The sequence below is a fragment of the Onychomys torridus genome, chromosome 21 (assembly GCF_903995425.1).
Source record: "Onychomys torridus chromosome 21, mOncTor1.1, whole genome shotgun sequence".
Classification (NCBI taxonomy): domain Eukaryota; kingdom Metazoa; phylum Chordata; class Mammalia; order Rodentia; family Cricetidae; genus Onychomys; species Onychomys torridus.
Genome location: NC_050463.1, coordinates 23,399,602 through 23,423,202, shown reverse-complemented (window position 1 = coordinate 23,423,202; position 23,601 = coordinate 23,399,602). Strand labels below are relative to the sequence as shown.

At 45.7% G+C, this 23,601-nt stretch overlaps 1 protein-coding gene across 4 annotated transcripts in view; it reads right to left on the bottom strand.

The window, feature by feature from the left end:
* The window catches only part of Map4k3 (mitogen-activated protein kinase kinase kinase kinase 3), a 156,865-nt gene that overhangs the window by 79,481 nt on the left and 53,783 nt on the right, over positions 1–23,601 (bottom strand). For all 4 annotated transcript variants that reach the window (XM_036170533.1, XM_036170532.1, XM_036170534.1 and 1 more), the window contains exon 3: positions 4,633–4,723. In XM_036170533.1, coding sequence (XP_036026426.1) covers positions 4,633–4,723 — 91 coding nt within the window. The remainder of the gene's footprint in view (positions 1–4,632; positions 4,724–23,601) is intronic.

Sequence of the window (23,601 nt, the reverse complement as noted above, 5' to 3'; positions counted from 1 at the left end):
ATTTTTATGTGGGTCTCAAGGGCTAAGCTTGGGACCTTGTGCTTGCAAGACAACTGAGCTATGATGCCAGTCCTGGAGTTCCAGATATATTCTGGTTATCAGTTCTTCACAGGATCAACAGCTAACAAAGATTGCTCTATCTGCAGGTTGTCTCTTGACTTGTACTATAATTTACCTTACAGTCATTTATTTAAATCACCTTAAATTGTTCCAGGAACTCACAGAAGATGTAAAGTTTTTTTTCTTTTTTAAGAATAAAAACATTAAAAATGAGATGGGATTGATTTGGTATTGCTTTCCACAAAGGCCAGGCTAGCTGCCACTTGTAAGTGATCACTGATGACATGATTAATAATTTATGCACCATGTTTGCTGGGGAATGGCTGACATTTGATTTGATTGTATTTTTTAGAAGTCATCTTTCTCCCTTTTGCAAATTAGTCATTGATTATCTCTAATCTTCAGTGTTTCTTCTATTTGTGAAAAAGACATCTACTGATAGTGGATGGCAATCACATCTGCTAAATGTTCAGTGTGAGATAGAGCTTATAGAAACCTGAGAGCTTAAATTCATTTAAAGTGTCTCACTGCCTTGTAATTACTCCTCACCTGCCATAGGCTCCAACTTCATCTCAATCATGCTTTGCCTGCCCTTTCCAGTTTGAAAGCAGTTCCCCACAGCAGAGAAAATGAACAGGGGACAAGTTCTCGGCTGTCTTTCAGATTCACCGCCACGGTCTTCCACTTAAAACAGCTCCGTTCCCTGTCTCTTCTTACTTACGTACAATGGTTATTTAGTCTATGCAGTGCCTATGGACTCTACAGGCCGACACCATTTAAACACACTAAAAATGCTTTACACTTATAACATTCCATTTGGTTAAAATCTCTTATAAAAATTGAAAAAGCTTGAGTAGTCAGATGTCTTAGAAGGATGACTGCCGGTCTCAGATGTCCCCCTGTGATGACAAATCCGCAGGGCACTGGGTCACTCGCATACCGTATGTCTCATAGGATGGGGCTGTGTCAATGGCCCATTTTATGCAGGCCAACAAGCCGTGGATCTTTGTGGCTAGGTATCTGAATTGGAATAAATGTCATTCCTCAATAAATGCTTAGAAGCCTTTTCTTATTTTGTAAAATTAACCTTTCAAAATTAATTTTTCTACCTTACCCCAAAATAAATAAACGAAAAGAGAAGGTGGGGGTGTCTCTCACTATTTTAATCTTCCAGTTTGCTGTTATTAGAATTTATAGGGAGAAAAGTTCTAACAACTATTGTATTGATCTGAAAGTCTTAGTCTACCTTTTCATCTTCCACACACCACAGATGTATAATTAATAAACTACGTGTAACTTATATGTGTTCACAAACACGGCATAATGACAAACAGAACAAAAGCTGTGAGCAGTACTGCTGGGCATGCATGCTAAATTGCTTTTCCCAGGGACAGAGACCTGGGGCCCACCAATGGCTGCACCATTGCATTCACAAAAATAACGCACCCTCAACTCAAGTCATCAATGTGAAAAACACAAAGTTCAGTAACTGCTGGATATTTTCATATGGGCTAATTAACTGGGAGTCAAATTTGAAATCTTTTGGTTCATTTAAAAATAGATACCCAAAATCATAAAGACAGTAACCCATCAGTGCGCTCTCTCCTTAGGGAACTGAAAGTGACTTATTCTGCTAGAAACCCTCAGCACAGCCTGATGTTTTCCCAATGCCCTCAGTATCTGAAGGGACACTGGCAGAGAACCGATGAGACCCAAGTGAAGTGTAAGATCTGCCGAGAGCAGATGTTCCTTTCACTTGACTGGTACAGCACGGTTGTGTCACACAGGGAAAGGCAGGGGGAGATCTCCACAAAGAACTCTATCGCCTTTGCAACTCTTCTGTGTCTAACACGTTCCAAAATCCAAGGTTCCCTTTAAATAGGAACTGTGTACTAACAGGGACAATTACAGCCTTCTTCTTGGTCTAAAGAAACTCAGCAAGAACCTGAGGTTAAATTGTCCTTGGCTCTAATGGGGTTAAGGGAAAAGTCTTTGGTGATTTAATTCTTTTTTCTTTCAAGAAAAACACACACAAAAACATTCAGACAATGTGCATTAAATATTTAGCAAGCTATTACTTAATTTTAAGCGACCAGAAGAAAGCTGAGTCTGTGTAGTTCTTGTTACACTTCATGCTGATGATGCTGAAGGGCCTGTTAAGCTCAAGTACTCAGCTCCACAGGAGCTCAGACAGGATCTCTTCACGTAGCGAGAGTAGACAATCTGATATAAAGTGGGCTTCAGGAACTTAACTATTCGATGCTGGGCATCTACTAAGAAAATTCATGGGCTGATTCTGAGCCCTAAGGGCAGGTTTGTCAGAAGTCAAAGCACATTTGGACTTCCTCATCTTTTTATCTAAATCTGTTCTAATACACTCTAGAAGCAGCAGAAGAAAGTTGTGTCAGAGTGTTCTGAGGGTGGTGTACAGAACTCCAAACCCCTGGTCCTTTGTAAAAGAAGTTGGCTCCACAAAGAGGCATCAGTGAAGGATGGGCAGAGCCAGGCTTAAATCCTGCCAGTAACAAGCAACTGAGCCCCAAGAAGAAAGGTTCCATTACGTCCTGTTTTCTCGTCTGTCAGTGTGGGCTGGATGACAAGATCTCTCCGTCCTTTCCAGCTTGAACACAATGCAGACCCAATTCTTAGGATTCCATGCCCCTCTTTGGTCCAAGTCTGTAGCTAATCAGGAGTAAAGAAGACTGAAAGAGAGCTGGAGAAAGGAGGGCAGGCTGTTGTTCTTTGTTCTTCCATTCCCTTTCAAGTAGTCTCCATCAGCAATGCTGGCAGTGGGATACACTCACCCATCTAAAGCGGCATCCTCACGTCACATTCCCTCAACACTAAAAGAACTCAGTTTTGGTTTTTAAAAGGACCCCAACTTAGTTTTAATTTTAGTCCGAGTGAAAAAAGTTCACTGTAATCTTTACATTTGGGTAAAATAAAATAAAAGCAAACTTGATGCTAAACGCTCTCAAGCATCTTGTTTATGAGCCGGAAGTAACATCGAAGAAGCATACTGCTTATGGTGTGGAAACAATCAGGACTGATACGATGTCCTTTCAGAACGGTGAGGTGCAGCTGGCGGCTGCGGCAGTGGCCATTCACTAGTCATCCTGATGTTCTCACGCTGCTCCTTGTATTTCACACGTACTTTCATTTAGTCATCACAGGTACCCACCACACAGGTGTCAGCACCTCCATGTTACAGAGGAGGAAATGCAGACACCAAATGACTAAGTAACTCTCCATAAATCACATTGTTAATTACTGAGGAAAGCCAGGATTCTGACATTATCCCTCAAGCCCCTAACATCTAGATCACACTGTTGTCTGGATCCTACAAGAAGACCACAGTCATTTTACCACATGAAGGGTGTCATATACGTGGGTTTGCTGTGCATGCCCCACAGCGCTTGAGAAACAGGATTAGACCCATGTCCCCAGGGAAGCACGACCACTCTCCTTGAAGACCGGCCTGTCCTAGGAAGAAGACTCTGGAATGCTTTCTGAGTGGAGTCCAGGCTGGTCACTTTGTCAGGACTGGCAGCAGATGAACAAGTCCTTTTGCAGTGGTGACCTTTACTGTACTTGGAATCAATTACTAGCACCATAAACTCAAGTATTTTAGGAGATGTTTCTTCAAGCTAATACAGTTGCTGGCCCGCTGGGCCCACTTCCTAGCACAGCGGCAGGTCCTGAAGACGTTCTGTTGGGCTGCTAGCCGAACCAATTCCTGTTGAGGCAGTGTCAAATGGGCAGACACGAATGCACTTGGAGCTGTGCAGCAGCACTGACCCACCCCACCACTGTGAGAGGGCTATGATCTCTACCCTGTCCCCATCCAACCTATCCCACTTAACAGACTCTACCAGGCTCAGCTAGAGTGAGCAGAGCTCGCTTGAACTCCCCAGGGGCCTCCACCTGCTGTGTTCAGCTTGTTCTGTATGTGGGTCATGTGAGAACAGGAGCCTGGAACAGGCGTAGCGACCCCGGCCAGTGTCAGAGGAAAACATTCTCCAAGCTTCCTGTTAGAGGGACCTTGAAAGCAACTAGGTCACGGTGTCAGACTCACTGCAGACTGCGAGAGGAGCCAGGTTTGTCTGCGGGCCTCCTCTAGGGCATGCCCAAACAACAAAAGAGCTGAGTTCATACATAGTCAAAAGTTCACTCTGGGTCCTGGAAAAGTATGTTGTGGAAATAATTACAGTTCCGAGTCTTTTGAACAAAATGAAGCAAAAGATTGAGACCACAAGTACAGGACATACAAAAAAATCCTTAAACCAATACACAAAACCCTTTGGGGACGAGATGCTCCTGACTGAACTCTCAGGCCCAGAAGAAAGGGGCAGCAGCTGGTACATTTAGAGCCAGCTTCCTCCCTGAAACCACACCCAGAATTCCCAAGTCACAGAGGTGCCGCTGTTACAGAATTAGCATCATAGGTCATAAACACAAATTCCATTCCCGTGAAAAGAAGAGATCCTATCCTCTAAGCATGAATGTTCTTCTGTTAGACGGATCGGGTGATGGAATCACTGCTGCTATTCAAAAGGAACATAAACAACGTACCTGAGATAGCTTCCAAAGTAAGCAACAATGTTTGGGTGTCTGCAGTCCTTCATCATAATGATTTCTTGCTGTACAACCGCAAAGTCTTCGCCTAGGACACAAAGCAAGCATGGCGGACATTCAGCAGGGACAGTCAAGACGCTCATTGACTTTTCAACATGTGAGGGTAATTATACTTACGATTAACTACAACAGAGGAAAGAAAGTTTACATCCAACGCAACCAGTTCGCCAGTGGCTTACTTTTTAATAACAATTTCATCCCTTATTTGAGAGGAACACGGTACCACAATGGAAAGGACGAGTGTCCATGCAGACTTCTGGGTTCCAGTTCTGTTCTCACTAAGGCATACATGCTTGGACAAATCACTTATCTCTGCGCTAATTTCCGGCTCAGTAAAATAACAACTGACCTCACAGGGCTGCATTCCTGGGAAAAGCCTGGCAGGGTAATTTCCATAGATATTTACTGCTAGTTCTATCACACCTTGGGCACTGTCAAGGAAACACATATCACAAACACAATCTTCAGTAGGAAATACCCATCAGTTCCCTTGTTACTAAACAACAGCTGGCTGGTTGTGGTGGCCATCCACCTGTAGAGAGTCACGGGAAAGAGGCAGGAGGATCATTAACATTCAGCATAATCGTCTGTGAAGTCAGAGGAAGACCCTGGGTTCATGAAGGTATGAGCTCTGCAATGCCGCAAGGCCACAGCCCAGCAGGATGGCTGCAGGCGACCCCTGTGCACAGACAGGCCTCTTCCGTTAGTCCTCTCCCGACGACGGTGGAAGGCTGAGAGGCCAGACTATGAGCCAATCATCTGCCCTGCTCCCTCCTTGCCCAAATTCTTCAGAATAAGACCTGGCAACCTTCTGGTGGCAGCGGCGGCATGGCACGCTGGGGCTGCTGAGAGAGCACTGGCCATGGAGAGTCAGAAGTGCAGGCAGGGCGGGGACCAGAGAAAGGCAGAGAGAAAACAGAGGCCACACCTAAACCAGAGCAACTCAGGGTTCAGTACGGTAACCCAGAGTCCAATAAAACGGGCAGTAAAGGCAAAGTAAAAAAGATGGTTTTACCCACAACTGCTCACACGCCAAGCATGAGGCTGTCAGAGTGAGAAGCCCTGACGCTTCTGGCCATGGCATCTTCCTACTGTAAATGTAGCTGAGGTTTAGTTGTGAACCATCCGAACCCTGACTCGGACCCTCCTCACTGTAAATCCTAATTACAAGGGAAGAATAGTGGAGAAGAGATGGTTTGTCAGGACCTTCATTACTTTAGTTTGTGTGTACAAAATCACAAGTCCCTGGAGGAGGACAGGGGTCCTCACAAAGTTGCATCACCCAGTCCTCTTGTGCGCTCATTTCACACCCTAAGAATTCCCGATCTTCAGTTTATCAGGGAGAAATTCAAGTTAGAAACACATGGGACTGATACCAAGGTTCACGGGCCTGTGAAATACGCTGGGGGGTTGGGGGGTGGACATCCACTCCCTTTGTCACCTGTCCTGGCAGAGTACTGTTGAATGTGGTCAAGGTTGATCTAGCCAGCACAGCACGTGGCATTCAATGGCTGAAGCTCTCTCTCTGGGGAGGCCTAAGAGTCTTTAGTAGTGTCTGTGGGCAGCACTGAGGAGGAAGAGGAGGAGGAGGAGGGAGGGGGCTTAATGATACAACTGAAGTACAAGGAGCCTGACCTCCTCCCCTAAGATGCAGATACATTTGTGCAAGACCAGGGTTTCTGTGTCCAGAGCCCCTTTAGCAGGGCCTTCTCTATTAACTCTATTAACCTATTAACTGTACAGTGATCTCCACATACACAGCACGTGTGTCTATGTCCTCACAACAACAGTCCTCCAGGACAGGATCAGGCCTACCTCATTTCCATATCCTTAGCACGTGACACACATCTGAGTGAGTCCACACACATGAGCACGCAGTCCCCCAGGGGACATCAGTTGAGCACAACATTGGGGTTAGTGTTAAGCAACAGCTGGCATGCCTTGTCTTTTGGGCCTTTTACTCCTCCTTTTCATGTTAGTGGCTCACACTTTCAACATTGTTTCCTATGAAATGCTATTGATCCAAGTGTGTATTACCTCCCCTCCTCCCCTCCCCACCAACCAAGAAGTCAACCCCAGACAAGTGAAACCCAACATTTCAAAACCCAAAGAAAGCTTCCATGTGTTCACTTTTTAAAGGGACTGAGAGATGTAAGTTTAGGCAGGAAAAAAGGAAAACACAGCTTATACATTAGTAACCCAAAGAGTTGAATGGCTCAGAGAACTTTCTTTAAAGCTTGTATGAAATTCCAAAGAAGGTACACAAGGAAAAAATTCCTAACACACTTAGCTAGGTCACCAAAAAGTAGAAAGTTAAATCAGATAACTTCCTAAACTGCTTTTCAATCCTATACCAGTTTTTGAATAATTTTTTTTTTAGGTAATAATATAGATTCACATTTCAGAAGATGTACGTGTAGACCCCTGGAGGCCGAGTGGCCAGGCCCTGCCCCAACAATGCTCTAGCAGCCAGGCCCAGCCCCTTGGGAGGCCAGGCCCTACCCCACCCAGACTATTCTAATGGCTATAATGGCTATTTCCAGCCTCTCAAGATGCAGGTGGCCAAGCTCCACCATACAGGAAAAAAAAAAAAAAAAAAAAAAAAAGCCCAAGATCAGGCCACAGAATCCCACCAGTCCCTGAGCTTGCCCCATGATCAGGTCACAAAATCCCATCAATCCCTCAGTTTGCCACACTATCCAAGATCAGGCCACAGAATCCCACCAGTCCCTGAGCTTGCCCCATGATCAGGTCACAAAATCCCATCAATCCCTCAATTTGCCACACTATCCAAGATCAGGCCACAGAATCCCACCAGTCCCTGAGCTTGCCCCAGTATCCAAGATCGGGCCACAGAATCCCACCAATCCAGGCCACCCCGGAAAGCTCCACTCCCAAGAAAGCTATATAAAGACTGTCTCCTGCTAAGTTCTTTGCTTCTCACCCAAGAAGAAGCAGCCCCCCTCCTGTGTCTTTCCCAATAAATCCCTTGTGTGAGGTTTGTGTCTAAGTGTGACTCTGTGGTGTTCCTTGGCTCCTGACTGCCAGGATACCTTTTCCCTCAGAGCTGTAACACAACATCATTCCCCTGCCCCACGAAAACCCCTGAGATTAAATAGGCAAGTTGACTAGAGGAGCATATAATGAAAGAATCACAAAGCAGGCAGAAAAATACAAAGTCACATGACATTCTTAGAACAAGCACAGCATACATGAAGTACTCAATAAACGTTAACTACAGTAACAGGTGAAAACTCAGTGAGGTCCCCAGGGGTCTTTGTCCCAGAAACTGGTGAACGTTACGTGGCCATGGGGTCTGTAGGTACAACATGACATCTGGAGCAGGAGTCTGGGAATACTGCTCCAGAAGTTGAAAAAGGCAAGAAAGCAGATTGTCCTTTAAAACGATCAGGATTTACATATAAACCAATGGAAAAGCAAGGGGGCATCTAGTGATAATTCATGCACATCCGATCAAAACCCAGGGAAACAGCAGTCTACAACAGACGGTGCTGAGAGAACTGGGTATCCACACACCAAAATAGATAGATAGATAGATAGATAGATAGATAGATAGATAGACCAGCACTCTTCACATACACAGACAAAAATGACTCAGAAACGGATTGAAAACTTAAATACAAGATTATAAACTATAAAGTTCCCATGAAAAACATCTGTAACATTGGTCTTAGCAAATGATATCACAAATGAGACCAAAACTACAGAGAACAACAACAAACAAAACCCAGAACAGTGAGACTAAGTCTGACTCTGTCTCTGCATGGGGAAGGAAACAACGGGAAAAGGCAGCCTACCCAGGAGGGAAAGGCCTGCAGACCATCTACCCAGCAAGAGGGCACTGTCTAAAATACAGGAACGAGCAACCCAACAACGCCATTAAAAACTGAATGGAGAGTGACCGTGCAGTGATATAGTGTGGACCCTAATAAAATATGCCTGAAGATCAGAGGACAGAGCCAGCCACTAGATTAAATATAGAAGCCAGGCAGTGGTGGCACACACCTTTAATCCTAGCACTCTGAAGGCAGAGATCCATCTGGATCTCAAAGCCACCCTGGACTACATGAGATTGACTCAGTCTAGGGGAGATACAGAGCCAGGCAGTGGTGGCACACACCTTTAACCCCGGTACTTGGGAGTCACACACCTTTAACCCCAGCATTTGAGATCTTACACCTTTAATCCCAGTATTTGGGAAGCACACACGCCATTAATCCTAGTATGAGGAAGGAAGTGATGGCTGGTTGGAGAAAGGCATATAAGCCCTGAGGAGAAAGGAACTAAAGGCTTTCTGGCTAAAGGCTTTTTGTCTGGAGGTGCTTTTGGCAGAGGAAGCTTCTTTCGTCCAGAAGCCCCTTTCGGCTAGAGAGCTTTTTCAGGCTGAGGAGTCCTAGAGGTGAGACGTGGCAGTGGCCTGTTCCTTGTCTCTCTGATCTTTCAACAAATTTTATTAGGGTACACAATATACCACCTCATGATGGGGCATGCAATTTCCACAAGATGCACAAAGATCAAATATCTTATTACAACTATAAATACATACAATTTTCATTTGTCAACTTTTTAAATTTGAAATTACAAAAAGTGGTTCTGAGAATATCAAGAAATTGGACCCTTGGGCATGGTTGGTAAACATATAAAATTGTGCAGCTGCTACTGTTATGGGGAGCCCACAAGAGATGACTACTCTGCCAGTTATAGCCAAATCAAAGTCTTTATTCCAGCTGGCTGGGACTACACTCAGGTCTTTTTGTATTAGTCTCTGTTTATCTGGTCCCCATAGCTGACCGCCTGACTGCCAACATTAGCCTCACAGTTGATTCTTATTCTGACCTGCTAACAATAGGACCATGCATCCTCAACTGCATGGCCAGTTACATCAAACAAAGAATAAACTTTGTTAAGCTACTTGGTCCTTAGGACCAACTATGCCCCTCTCAAACAGACGAAGTCAACAAGTTGACTCAACGCCCACAGTTCCAGTGGAGAACGTGACAGGGCAAGACAGCACAGAGGTTCCTCTACTTTGTATTTTTGCTGAAGCTGTTTCAGGCGTATCAATAATTTTATCTCCTTGATGGAGAACTCCATGGAAAATTACCAAACTCTATCCCGGGGCTCTGAAGTCAAGATGCCACAGCTAGCTTCTGTTAAACTGCCTACTTCTGCGAAGCCCCCTACAGCTGCCAAGAGCTTCCAGGATGTGACTTTTGCCTTCAAAAACTCTGCTATGGACACCCGGGCTACACTTAGGACCCAAATACGTGAGTGTAATTCCAGCAGCCGGGAATAAAGACTTTCAATTGCTACAAACTGTGTCGGAGTGGTCATCTCTGATGGGCTCCCTGTAACACTAGAGAAGACAATTCTGAGACTTCCCAAATTAGCTCCATCTGATTGGGCAATACTGCTATTGAGTAGACACTCAGAAGAACTGGAAAACAGGGCCAGAGTATTTGCATCTTTCTGTTCATTGCAGCACTGTTCATAATAACTGAGGGAGCAACAACCCAAATATCCACTGACAAATAAATGGCTAAAGAAAATGGGATACATACACAATGTTACACACACACACACACACACACACACACACACACACACACACACACACGAGAGAGAGAGAGAGAGAGAGAGAGAGAGAGAGAGAGAGAGAGAGAGGCACATACACAGGATGAACTATCATTCAGTTATAAAGTAAAACAGAAACTCTAGCCATGTGCCTTGTGAATGAAAATTCCTGAAAAGAAGCTATGTCTGGCTTTCAATGAAAAACTCCTACAGGAATCTTTGTGCAGAGACTGATGGAGCAAATGGACTTTCAGTGCTGTGGAGAGACTGGGACTCTGCAGGTTCAGGAGCTAAGTACCTTATCTTAGGCTAGTGTTAGCCTTCTGGAGCACCCTTGCCCCATTCTGTATTAAAACTAACAAATTTTAATAATAAATAAGAATCTTTTAGAATCTACTGACTTAGCAGACCACTAGCTTCCACCAATCCAATAGCTAAGAATGTCATCAGGTAGCATCTGAGACCTATAGAATAGCTCCTCCATCTCACTGTGCCCACCTCTTTGGTCTGAAAGAAAAAAAAAAAAGGTCCCCAAAGGGAGTGGCACTGTAAGTAAGAAGTGTGGCCTTGCTGGAGGAAGTGTGGCACTGTGGGGGTGGGGTTTGGGGTCTCCTATGCTCAAACTACACTCAGTGAAGACACAGCTGCTTCCTGCTGCCTGAGGATTAAGATGTAGAACTCAGCTCCTCCAGCACCTTGTCCCACTGCCATATTAGCCATGATGATAATGGTCTAAACCGCTGAAATTGTAAGTCCCCCAGGGAAATGTTTTCCTTTATAAGAGTTGTCAGGGTCGTGGCACCTCTTCGAAGCAATAGAAGCCCAAAGACACCACCAGTGCATTTTAAGCTCGCCTTGATTTATGGCCTTCTTTGTTCTGTAAAACTATGAAAACCCTGTGAAGCTGCTTCCATGTTGGGACACTGAAATCAGGGTGACCTAAATCTGTGTTCCTGGGACACGGTCAGTCAAACGACTCCAGAGTAGACTGTCTCTTATTCCTTTTAAGATGAGGACTGGTGTTGACACTGACAGCCTCAGCAGGAATGGAACTGAAGGCTAATACGCTAAATGGAAGGCCAGTGACACAAAGGGAAGTTCAACAAGAGTCTAACTTACACCAAGAATTACAACAGCCAATCTAATGAAAATAGAATGCTCATTACCGAAGACTGGAGGAGGGCTGGGGGGTGGGGAATTGATGCTCAAAGGGTACACATTTCAATCACACACAATCATAAACTCTGTTGTATGATATTATTATTACAGCAACAAGACTGTATTACACACCTAAGTTTGTTAAGAGGGTGGATATCAGGCTATATACAGTACTACTAATAAAGGGTCCTAGGAACACAGAAAAGTTTAAACACGGACTGTAGAACATTAACAAGGTTTCTCATCCTAATGTTGTAACATTAAAAATAAATTGCTGCTGAGGGGTGGTGGCACACGCCTGTAATCCCAGCACCCGGGAGGCAGAGGCAGGTGGATCTCTGAGTTTGAGACCAGCCTGGTCTACAGAGAGAGATCCAGGACAGGCTCCAAAGCTACAGAGTAACCTTGTCTCGAAAAACCAAAAAAAAAAAAAAAAAAAAAAATGCTAATAAGTTAATATTTTTTGAAGCTGATCATCCATTAGACACACACAGCTAAGAAAGAGAAAGGAAGTGCAGATAAAATAAAAGATCCTCAGTCATTTTATTTCTAAGCATCATTAATTTCAGGAGGTAAATACCTAGTCTGTCCAGTATTGCCGGCCTGGGGTTCATAACGTGGTCCAACACAGTACAGTGGCTAAGCACCGCCCCCGCCCCCTTTGAAGAGTAGACTCACACGTGATGTAATGACAACTCTCTCCATAACGATAATAAACACAGGGCAGTGCAGAGCAAACAACTGGTGGCCGGGGATCTGCTGCAGCGCACAGGGCCCCAGTCCTTTCCCTGAAGACCTGTCCTCCATGAGGACACGTAAGGGCAGAGTGCCTCACCTGCCGCTAAGAAAAGGAACAGCAAAGGCCAAGGCCACAGCAAAGGCGGCTCATACAATACCGCTCTGGGAAAACCGGTGGAATGACGTCCTGCTGGCACCTTGTCACTTTTAGATTCTGACTGCAGTGTAATGCGTGCTGCTCTCACGGGAACAAAATTCCACCCCCACCCCCACCCCACGAACTTCCCTGGACATCACTGTCAGTATGGGTTGGAAAGGGGTGAACGCTCTCATCTTGGAGACTTACTCCTACAGCTGTTAGCTAATTAATCACTTATCTGTCTGCATTTATATCCTCCTCAGTTAACTGGTGCTGCAAATGGTATAAGTAATTATATGCACCCTGAAGGCCTGGCTTTAAGTCACTAAAGGAAGACTTAAGAGTCTTGTAGCAGACAGTATGTCCTTTATCAGAATCTGAGTGAAGGGACACCAGGCCACTCGAGTATGTGGCTCTGGCAGGCCTTGCCCTTCCCCCCACTCCCTCTGCCTTGCTAAACTGTTAGATCACATTCCTAAAGCTAGCCTCCAAGGTCTGTTCCCTTATTTGGCCTCTTCCTCCTCCTGATGTTGACCACCAAGGTCCAGCTATTAAAGTATTGAAGTCCAGCAATCAGAAGCCCCCTTTAGCTCACCTAAAATTAAACACCTCATCCTAACAAGGAATTTCCCCTTGTACCTTTATAAACCACCATTTTCCTATGTGCCACCTCTGTGTCCTCTCTATCCAGAGGCAGTCATCCCTTGGGGACAAATTCCCCTGCCCTCTCTCCCTGGTTCCCTTCCCCTTCTCCCTCTATCTCTGTCTTTGGCCCTTATGTCCTTTGTCCCTCTGTCCCTCTGGGGCAATAAATCTCCTATGTGCTGAGACCTTGGTCCTGGCGCTCCTGAGCCTGTCCTTTCACTGAGCATGGAGTCCAAGTACCCATGTGCCGAGCTCTGTCCTGCCAGCCAGCCTCAATGGAAGCGCTTGCCCTGATCTGTCCTTACATTCTGGGTCTCAAGAGCTGGCAGTGTCTTAGCCCAAGCGAGTTTAAGATCAAGGAAACGGACTTTTAATCTCACAAAATCAGGTTCTCTGACGCACTGCAAACGAAGGAAATCACATACCAGAGGAATCTTGGACCATCTCAGCAAATGCAGGGCAAGGCAGTTATTCCAGGTTAGCACTGTCTGGAGAGGAGTGGAGCTGAGGTGAAGTCCAAACAAAGCAGTGCTCTGTCAGGCTCCGAACAAAGCCAAGCCCTGCGCTCAAAGTGAAGGCAAGGTCCTCTCTTTTCTTATGGAGGATGAAGTTAGAAAGTCAGAAATCAACATGATTTTTTTTAGGACTTATTTTATTTTAATCTGATTGAGTGTTTGCCTGCGTGTATGTTATGTGTACTACATCTGTTCCTGGTGCCTGCAGAGGCCAGAAGAGAGCACTGGATCCCTCTGAAACTGGGATTGTAGATGGCTGTGAGCCACTATGTGGATCCTGGGAACTGAACGCAGGTCTTCTGCAAGAACAAGTGTTCTTAACCACTGCCCCAGAGAGTGATGAGAGAGCCCCAGCTGTGGAACTGGACTGCCAGGATTCAAATCCTCGCCCTACACTAATCGGGGCAAAGGACTTCGGTTTCTTTAACTATAAAAATAGGGCTAATAACATAAGGATTAAATGAGTCGCTGCGTGTAGCTCACTTAGAACAGTGGCTGGCACAAATTAAGTTTAAATAAATGTTAGCTATTAGCAGCAACAAATGCCCTGGCTTAAACTACTCATCTCTATCTTTCATATCTTCCTCATTAATTTGATTTATCTAGCAAGTATTTACTGAGTGTCTATCAGGCACTGGGAATCTTGTGGAAAATCAAGTCTGTCCTCACAGAATGACAGTCTAGTGAAGCCTGTAGCACCATGTTCTTATCGATGCCCCCTCCCAATGTGAAGAAGTTTTAATGCTAAAAAATATTGACTTGCCGGGCAGTGGTGGCGCACACCTTTAATCCCAGCACTCAGGAGGCAGAGGCAGGCAGATCTCTGTGAGTTCGAGGCCAGCCTGGGCTACCAAGTGAGTTCCAGGAAAGGTGCAAAGCTACACAGAGAAACCCTGTCTCGAAAAACAAACAAACAAACAAACAAAAATATTGACTCATTTATGGGGAAAAGATGCCACATTCCTCAATGACCTGTCTGGAAGAGACAGTGAGTTCTTTTAGGACATCCTGTTTTCTTCCTGAAAACTCTACTACTAACCAGAAAGAGTCTGAATCCCTGGTATTTGTAGCATCTTCCCAATTCTAGAACTTTACCCTTAACATACTCATGTACCTTCCCTTCCTACTCTTCTGACCCACACTTGTACACAGCAAAAACGCCTCCGATAAAACCGGCAACTCCTCCTACAGCTGGGGTGCTGAATCTTCTCTGCAACTTGGCGATTTCAGCCCTAAAACCAGGAAAATCGTAGGCAAAAGCCAATGAACCTTCACCAATTTACAGCAGATGGCGTTGAAGAAACAGGTCACTAGACACAGGGAAAAACAAAGGTCAACTCCAACTCTCCAAATTCATAAGCACTGACCATAGGAGCCCCAGGACCATCCTATACCACAGCCACATGCTCCAGACCTGACTATAGCCCCCGCCCAGTGCTTGTCTCTAACCTGCATCTTATCACTCGCCACTCATGGAGAAAACGTGTGTGTGTGTGTGTGTGTGTGTGTGTGTGTGTGTGTGTGTGCGCGCGTGCACTCGCTCACATTGGTACGGACACACATACACACACGTACACACAGCACAACACAATGACATTCATAGCTAGGGGGTCCACATTTGTATATGAACGACAGCTACATAACAGACTTATGTATTTCCACATCTGAGTTTCCGCTGGACATGGATCAGTGTCAGAAAGTATACACAGATATTCATATAAATTCATGTATGTATCCATACACTCACGTACAAATGGGAAGGGGAAGGGAGAAAACAAGATCACCACCTCCCATTCTCCATACTGTCTCACACGTTTCAGTCACTGAACCTCCAACACATGCTGCCATTCCGATTCTGGGCTGGCAACTACATCTCACGGGTTCAAAAAGAAAACGGGGGTTGGGGATTCAGCTCAGTGGTAGAGTGCTTGCCTAGCAAGCGCAAGGCCTGGGTTCGATCCTCAGTTCCACCAAAAAAAAAAAAAAAAAAAAGCCCCACTTTGACCAGAACTCATGTCCTCTTCACCTCTTCAGTTCCAGCAACCCAGCTGCATAAGCATCATATTCTCTTACCTTCCTGTGATGCATCATGTACCCTAGAAAAGTCTACCATAAATCACAAGTCCCTCCCTAGCTCTGTGTCTTGCTCTCCCCTTTCACAGGAGGCCCCAGAGACTTTCCTGCCACCTCCCCTTCCTCTCCCCCATTCTCCCCTACAGCTTCTTCAGTCACTGAACCGCTATTAAATCTACCAAGGCAATGCTGGTCCTCAGTCTCATTGTAATCCATACACTTCTTAGCACTTCGTCAAGACTTTCCTGGGGTCTGACAAAATACTCCTCATGTTTGTGTCCTAGCTGAATGCCTGGCAGCTTATGCTCAAGCTTCCTTTGCTGAATTGTCCTTTTCTAGTCGACCTCTAACAGGATTAACCTTGGGTCCTAACCTCAGCCCTTTCTTCTCCCAGTTTTATTGAGCCAGTGCAGCTGGAAGCCAGCCCTAGGCTACTGAGTCAGCCCTAGCATTGCCTAAGGCCATTGGGTCCTTGGAGGACTGATGCCCCAGGCAGTGGATTAGGGCTGGGGGGCGGGGGGAGCTGGAGAGCCCTCAAGAGCTTGGCTATAAGGGGTCCATTAACTATGGGAGTGCCCTTGGTAGTGAGGAAGCCTCTTTCCCTCCACAGGACAGAATGGGGATGGGCTATTAGAAAGGCATATTTAGTGTCGGTACAGATGTTAGCCCACTGACCCTTGGCTACTGGGAGTTCTCTATTCAAGGCGATTAATTCAGCCTTTTGTGAAGATCGGGTCACTTCAGCTGTTGTAGTGGAAGGGACTACTGCATACACATCTTGGCGGTTTCCTGAGCTGTCTATGAGAGAGCTTCTGTCAACAAAGAGGGTGAGTTGGGGGTTTGTGAAGAGTTGGTCTAGGAGCCCAGGCTAGGATGAGCATAAGGCCTCCACAGCTTCTGGGCAGGAGTGTGGGAGCCCACAGTGACTCTAGCTTGTGGCTTATTCCATCTTGACTCAAAGACAGAGAGTTCAAGCTTGTCTTTGCTCCTTAAGGCTGGGTAACAGGATGATTGGCCAAAGGCATGGCTACTAGATGTTTTGCTTTTCAAGGCCAAATAACAGGATGTTTGGCCAGAGATGTCTTGAGAATTAAGGAGGTGTTTACACTTGTTTGCTCCTTGAACCAGGGTGTCCTTGAGAGGGGGAGGTCTTCTGCCCTTCCCCCTTACTTTGGGTATAAAAAGGTTGTGAGATATAAACTCGGGGCTGCTGTGGTACTGACTCAGAGCCCTCCCAAACCTATCCTGTGTTTCTGTCTTTTCTTTAATGTCTCTGTTTTCCTAGCTGTTTCTTCTCAATCCTCACTCCCATACTCAGGACTGTTGGACAGGTCGGGCGGGACCTAACACAGGAGTGAGAGGAGATACCAGAGGAGGAAGGGAGAAGGAGGAGGGCTGCAGAGTTTGGAGCAGGGCTGGAGGCCAAGGTAATTTGGAGATTTTTCTAGAAACAGCAAATGAAAGACCTGGTCCTGTGAGGGCCCAAGGAGGGAGAGAGAATGACTCAAAAGGTCTATGAGGCGGTGGGTGGAGTGTACAGTGACTGGCTGGAACAGGGTGATCTTGAGGGCCTCCTGGGTGAATTCAGTTGCTGCTGCTAGGGCTCTCAAGCATGGCTGATATCCACACATAGTGGGGTCTAGTTGTTTGGACAGAAAAGAAATGGCCCAACCGGCTGGGCTAGAACCCCAGTGGATAGAGGCATTTCCTACCTCCAGGGAAATAGCAGATGTGGTGGCTCAGGTTCTCCTTGAACACATCATCCCTTGGTTTGGCGTGCCACAGCCCATTCATATGGACAACAGGCCAGCCTTCACTTCCAGGTCAGCAAGCTCGTGGTAGAAGCCCTCAACATCTCCTGGAAGCTCCATGTCCCCTACCACCCACAATCCTCGGGAAGGACTGAGAAGGGCCAACAGACTCATCAAACCACAGCTCACCAAGCTCTCCACTGAACCCAGGTTATCTTGGCTCTCCCTTCCCCCCATGGCCCTTACCTGCCTCTGGGCCCCCACACTCTGCTACAGGCCTAAGCCCCTTTGAGCTCCTTACAGAAGGCCTTCCCTCTTCAATCACCACTTCCCAGCCCAGACCCCTCCACTGGCCGGGTACCTACCCTACCTCTCCCTCCTGAGGTCCCTGCCCCCATACCAATGGACCCAACTGCCCCTGAGTCCGCCCCACTATCCCCGGGAGACTGAGTAACCCTCAAGCAACTACCTCCTAAGTCTCTAGAGCCCCGATGGAGAGCCCTACACTGTGATCCTCACCACCTCCTCAGCTGCCAAGCTCCTGGGACATCCATGCTGGTACCATCTCTCCAGGCCCAAGCGGGCACCTATTCAGGATAAATGGTCTATCCAGCGACTGGGACCCTCCGCCCTCTGGTTTCCCAAAATGCTCCAGTGAAGGGCCCATCTGCTCTTCTGCCTTGCTCATTCACTCTGTCAGTACGACCAGGGCACACCTCTGTCCCTTTCTTACTGGCATCTCTTCTCTCCCCATGGCTAGTCCCAGGCCCAGGGCCGGTGATAATAACCTATTTTTCCTCCTAGCAACTTGCCTTCTCCACTTCCTCAAGAAACAGATCCCCGAGGTCTCTAGGATGGCAGTTAACCACACGCTTCTTCACCCACACCTCCCACTGAGCACGAGCCCACGGACTATCAACCCCCCCTCCCCATGCCAGCAGGAAGTAGCCAGACTTGAACCGGCACCCATATATCCAAGAAGGCTGGGATGTCCACCCTCCCCATCCTAAACTCCTCCCTCTCAGAAAGCCCCCCAGCAGCAGCTCCTCCGGGAGCTATTGGAGACCTCAGCTACAGGGTATTTAAACTGCCTTCTTGAGAGGTGTCATGTGGTTTCTTTTCTGGTCTCCTCTCTCTGTCTCCTCTCTGGGGGCCAGAAAGGTCACCTGGGAATGTTTTGCCCAATAAACCTGGTCTCTTATTTTTAATTTGGCTTGATTTGCTTTACTGCGTCAGCAAAGAGACTTAATATCAAGGTATGGAAACCTTTCAACCCCCATATCTTGCTTTAAGAGCTAGTTCTATCCCGGGAATCTTGAAACTGCACCACTAGCCCAACTTCTGGAACTACAGATGCATGTCCACTGGGCATGCTGAGACACATAGAACATACAGAGTAAACGCAGGTTACTGGTCCTAGGATCCTGCTCCTCAGGCCGACAACCCTCAAAGCCTTTCATAGGGTCCTCGCTATCACAGTCCTTGGGGCATCTACGATCCAGTCCTGGTTTTGGAAGCTCCTGTCATTCCAGTGGGAATTGGTCCCCACTGATGGCGCCATCGTGACCTGTTCTCTCTGTCATCTCTGCCCTGTTGTGATGTCTGTCCTGATTTCAGAACACTGTCCTACCATTCAATGTCATCTGCTTTGAGCAGTCTCCCGACACCATGACACTGGTTGAAGAACCATAACATCTTATTTGGGATCATGAAATTAGCTTACTATTTATACATTTCCACACTTACTGTGTCCCTGTTAACTAAAATCTAAGCTTCTCAAGGGTCAGGCTCATCTGCCTTAGGTACCATGTCTGGCACTGGGTAGACAATGAATAGATACTAACCAAATGATTGACATAAACAGATTTTTCACAAAATACAAGGCCAAAAAGTTACATACGGTAAAGGAAGATAGCCAATCTCCAGTCCCAAAGGAATGGCAATTAACATTCTTTGCTCAATAAGGATTATACTAAATTTTCACAAAGGTTTTAAAAAAAATCCTGCAGGGTGGTGGCGCATGCCTTTAAGGCAGAGGCAGTCCTATTTCTGTGAGTTTGAGGCCAGCATGGTCTACAGAGCAAGATCCAGTACAACTAAGGCTTCACAGAGAAACCCTGTCTTGAAAAACTAAAACAAACAAATCCCCCCCAAAACAAAACAAACCCCCCCCACAAAAAACAAATGGCTTGACCAAGGCCTAAAAAAAACAGCTCTGTATAAAGAGCACTGGCTGCTCTTTCAGAGGACCTGGGTTTGGTTCCCAGCACCCACGTGGTGACTACCAATCATTTGTAACTCAAGTTCTAGGACTCCAGTGTCCTCTTCTGGCTGCCAAGGGTCACTGAACACATATAGTACAAAGACATAAATGTAGGCAAAACATTTTTTGCAAAGTAAAAGATGACAGTGGAGAAGCAGTAACATGGAAAAATACCTATGACACACTTCCCAAGTGAAGGTCTGATACATACAATGAGCCTAGTACATTCACAACATACACATGTTTGCTATCTGTGGCGGGCAAGGCCAGGCCTACCACTGTGAGAACACAGTCGGAAATGGAGCCTGGCTGAGGACAAGGGCCAGTGACAGAGCTCTTGCCTGGTCATGTGCAAGGCCCTTGGCTTGATTCCCAGAACTGCAGCAAAAAGGAATGTGATGTCCAGGAAAGGTACCAGAGATCATCTTTTCTTACGGAACTTAGACCTGCTGCTGAGTATGATGCTGTCTTTCCCCATGCAGCCTGAGTTTTCAGCAGGAAGATTATTCACACTGTTGACCATCATGTGAGTCACCTCTGCAGGGCCATGTTGCAGCGCTCAGGACTGCTATCACATGCATCTTTACTGGATTTATTCTTCACAAAGCTTGTTTCCTGGTGTGGTGGGATGCTAACGAAGTAAGCTGACCCACAGTACCATCTTGCCTATCCCTCATCTTTGACCAGCTCTTTACAATCTGCTTAGTTCAGTGTTAATGGAAGCATGTCTATGTTGGGTATTTCTACATAAATATCAAACAATCTGGAGAAAATTAAAAAGTTAACAGTGGTTCTACAAGTCAGAGTGATGAATAACTTTAATTTCTACTTCTGCTTTAATTCTATTTTTCTACTTTGACAACAATGATCAAAATTGGTTTTGCAATTTAAATTAAAAAAAAAAAAGTATAGACTTACAGTTAAGCAAACACCACCGGAGAAAGGGAAATATAAATTAAAGTCACAGGAACAATATAAGCAGTCACAGTGAGTCGACTAACCCTGCATTTCAACAGTTTTGCCAAAATATCTTGTTTTCATTCAGCTTCTGTTTCAAAATGGTTACCAGCTATTTAAAGAGAAAAGAAATAACCAAATCAAAGTACAAATTCTTTAAGTCTATCACTTTGCATTTGACTACTTCAGACTTAAGTTTTATTTTTACAAAGGAGGTTGACCACTAGGACTCTGAAAAGGTATGAGTACTTCACTACACATGAAGACAGTCCTTCTCCCACACCGAGCCAGACCTGATTCTTCAGTTTTCACAGCTAAAATCCACAGCACATTAAATGATGCTGGGAGGCAGCTAGCATAGTCCATCCTGAGGGGAAATTACAGGGCAAATTATTTAGCTTCTTCAATAAAAACTGCAGGAAAAAAAAGAGAAACCTACAAACATAAATGGCAGTTAGAAACACATTGGCTATTTCCAGTCTGGGGGCTTTATCACTAAGACACTGTCGTCAGTTGTCTTTTGGTTATGCATTTAACACTTTAAAGAAATTCTGTGTGTGATGTCTGCATGTGTGGAGGGAGCAGGAGGAGAGCTTGTACAAGCCTGTGCACATGCGCAGAGACCAGAGGAGGACATCTTTTTTTCTGGTATAGTATATACTCTTACTCCCTTAGGGTCTCTCACTGAACCTGGAACAAGGCAGAAGCCCAGGAAGCCCAGGATCCTTCTATCTCTGTACTCCACATGGAGTTACAGGCCTGCGGTGGGATGTTCTGTATGTCAAATGTGTTGCTCTGATTGGGTAAAATAAAGTGCTGATTGGCCAGTAGCCAGGCAGGAAGGATAGGGTAGGCGGGACAAGGAGGAGGAGAATTATGGGAAGTGGAAGGCTGGGGGGGGGGGTGAGGGGGGAAGGAGAGACACTGCCAGCCGCTGCCATGACAAGAAAGAGATAAGGTAATGGTAAGCCATGAGCCATGTGGCAACGTATAGATGAATAGACATGGGCTGAATATAAGAGTAAGAGCTAGACAATGGTAGGCCTGAGCTAATGGCCAAGCAGTTTAAATAATATGAATGTCTGTGTGTTTATTTTATAAGTGGGTTGTTAGACTAATAGGGCTTGGCGGGGGCTGGAGAGAAGCTCTCCAACTACACAGGCCAGGGTCACACCAGGCTTTTTATGTGGCTATTGGACATTTGAATTTGGATCCTCATGGTTATACAGATAGTGCAAGACTGAGCCATTTTCCTAGCCCCTTTATACTTTTAAAAGGCATATTAAAAACAATCAGGCCCTTCATTTCAGATGTAAAATTCATGATGTTTTAAGTAAATTTAAGCTTGCAAGCATAACTATATATCAGTTTTAGGACAGTTAACTCTCTGTGTGAGACTCCTCATGTGCATTCACTGTTAATCCACCCACCAGTAGTAATTTCAGCTCACTAACCCACTTTATACCTTCTCTGAACATTTCACCTAAGAAAATCAAGCACAGTCTCCTGTGACTGGCTCCTTCCATTTAGCATTGTTTGAATCTGTTGGGGCACACATTAGCAATTACCTTTCTACTGTCTGTACATAACACATTCTATCCATTTGCTCACCAGTTACAATGACTCAAATGTAGGGGCACCATGAATAATGCTGCACCGAACCCTCATGTGCAAGTTGTGTGGCTAGACACAAAAGCATGACTGTGAGTCATTATGGCAACTTTACAGTTACCTTCTAAGAAAGAACCAGAGCTGGGCATAGTGGCACAAGTCTTTAATCCCAGCACGTTGGAGGCAGAGGCAGGCAGATCTCTGTGACTTTGAGGCCAGCCTGGTATAAATAGTGAGTTCCAGGACAGCCTGAGCTACATAGGGAGACCCTGTTTCAAAAAACAAACAAACAAAAACCAAACAACAACAACAAAGATAGAAACAAAAAAAGCAAAGAACTCAACATTTTCCAGAGAGGCAGCGCTGTCTCTCACAGGTTCCTGTCTGTGGCTTATGTTTTCTTTTCTTTCTTTGTTTTTGTTTTTGTTTTTTCAAGGCAGGGTTTCTCTATGTAGCTTTGGAGCCTGTCCTAGAACTCACTTTGTAGACCAGACTGGCCTTGAACTCACAGAGATCCACCTGGCTCTGCCTCCCGAGTGCTGGGATTAAAGATGTATGTGTACCACCACCTGGCATGTTTTCATTTTTTATTCCCTCTATACACTAAAATGTTAAGGTTAGAAATGATCTCATGCTTGGGATCTGACACAAAACAAACCGGTGTTCGGTGTGTTGTGTGTGTGTGTGTGTGTGTGTGTGTGTGTGTGTGTGTGTGTGAGAGAGAGAGAGAGAGAGAGAGAGAGAGAGAGAGAGAGAGAGGGAGAGAGAGAGAGAGATGGGTGACCAGGAACTGTAAGACACGGCTGGTCATGCCTGGGGAAGCAGAGCACAGTGGGCAAGAGCAGCCATTTCCTACAGTAAGTTCTCAGTGTGGAGTGCCAGGCTTTACTTGAAGCGCTTTGGACATGCCCTGCTCAACTCCTACAACAATCTGAAAAGGAAGCTACTATTACTATCCCTCCTTTCGAGACGAGAAAACAAAGAGCCTGAAAGCTCAGGCAATGGGACCAGGTCCAGATTCACAGGAGATCGGCTGTTTTCAGAGTCTATGATTCAATTGCTGAACTGAGCAACAAGCAAACATTTCCCCCAAGACAGGAACAAAGATACATGAGCAGTCCAGCATGAATGATATCCTCTTCTTTAACTGTGTATCTTCTAACACACAGCAGCGTGTGAGATCAACAGTACCACAAGTCAACCATCATACACATCATAAAACACTGAGTTAATGAAGGGTTCTAAGTCTCTAGTTTGATTTTTTTAAAGGAGATTTTAAGATGTACTGAACAGATTCTGTGCTAGGACCTTAACTCAGAGCTGAGAAAACCCATTTCCTTAAAATCGGGAAAAGGAAGAGCAAGGAGAGGATGACACTCTCGCCACGGCAGGAGCCGCAGCAGGCTTGGTCCTCAGCTGTAGAAGTTTCTGTAGACACTCGGTCGATGTGGGAGAGCCACC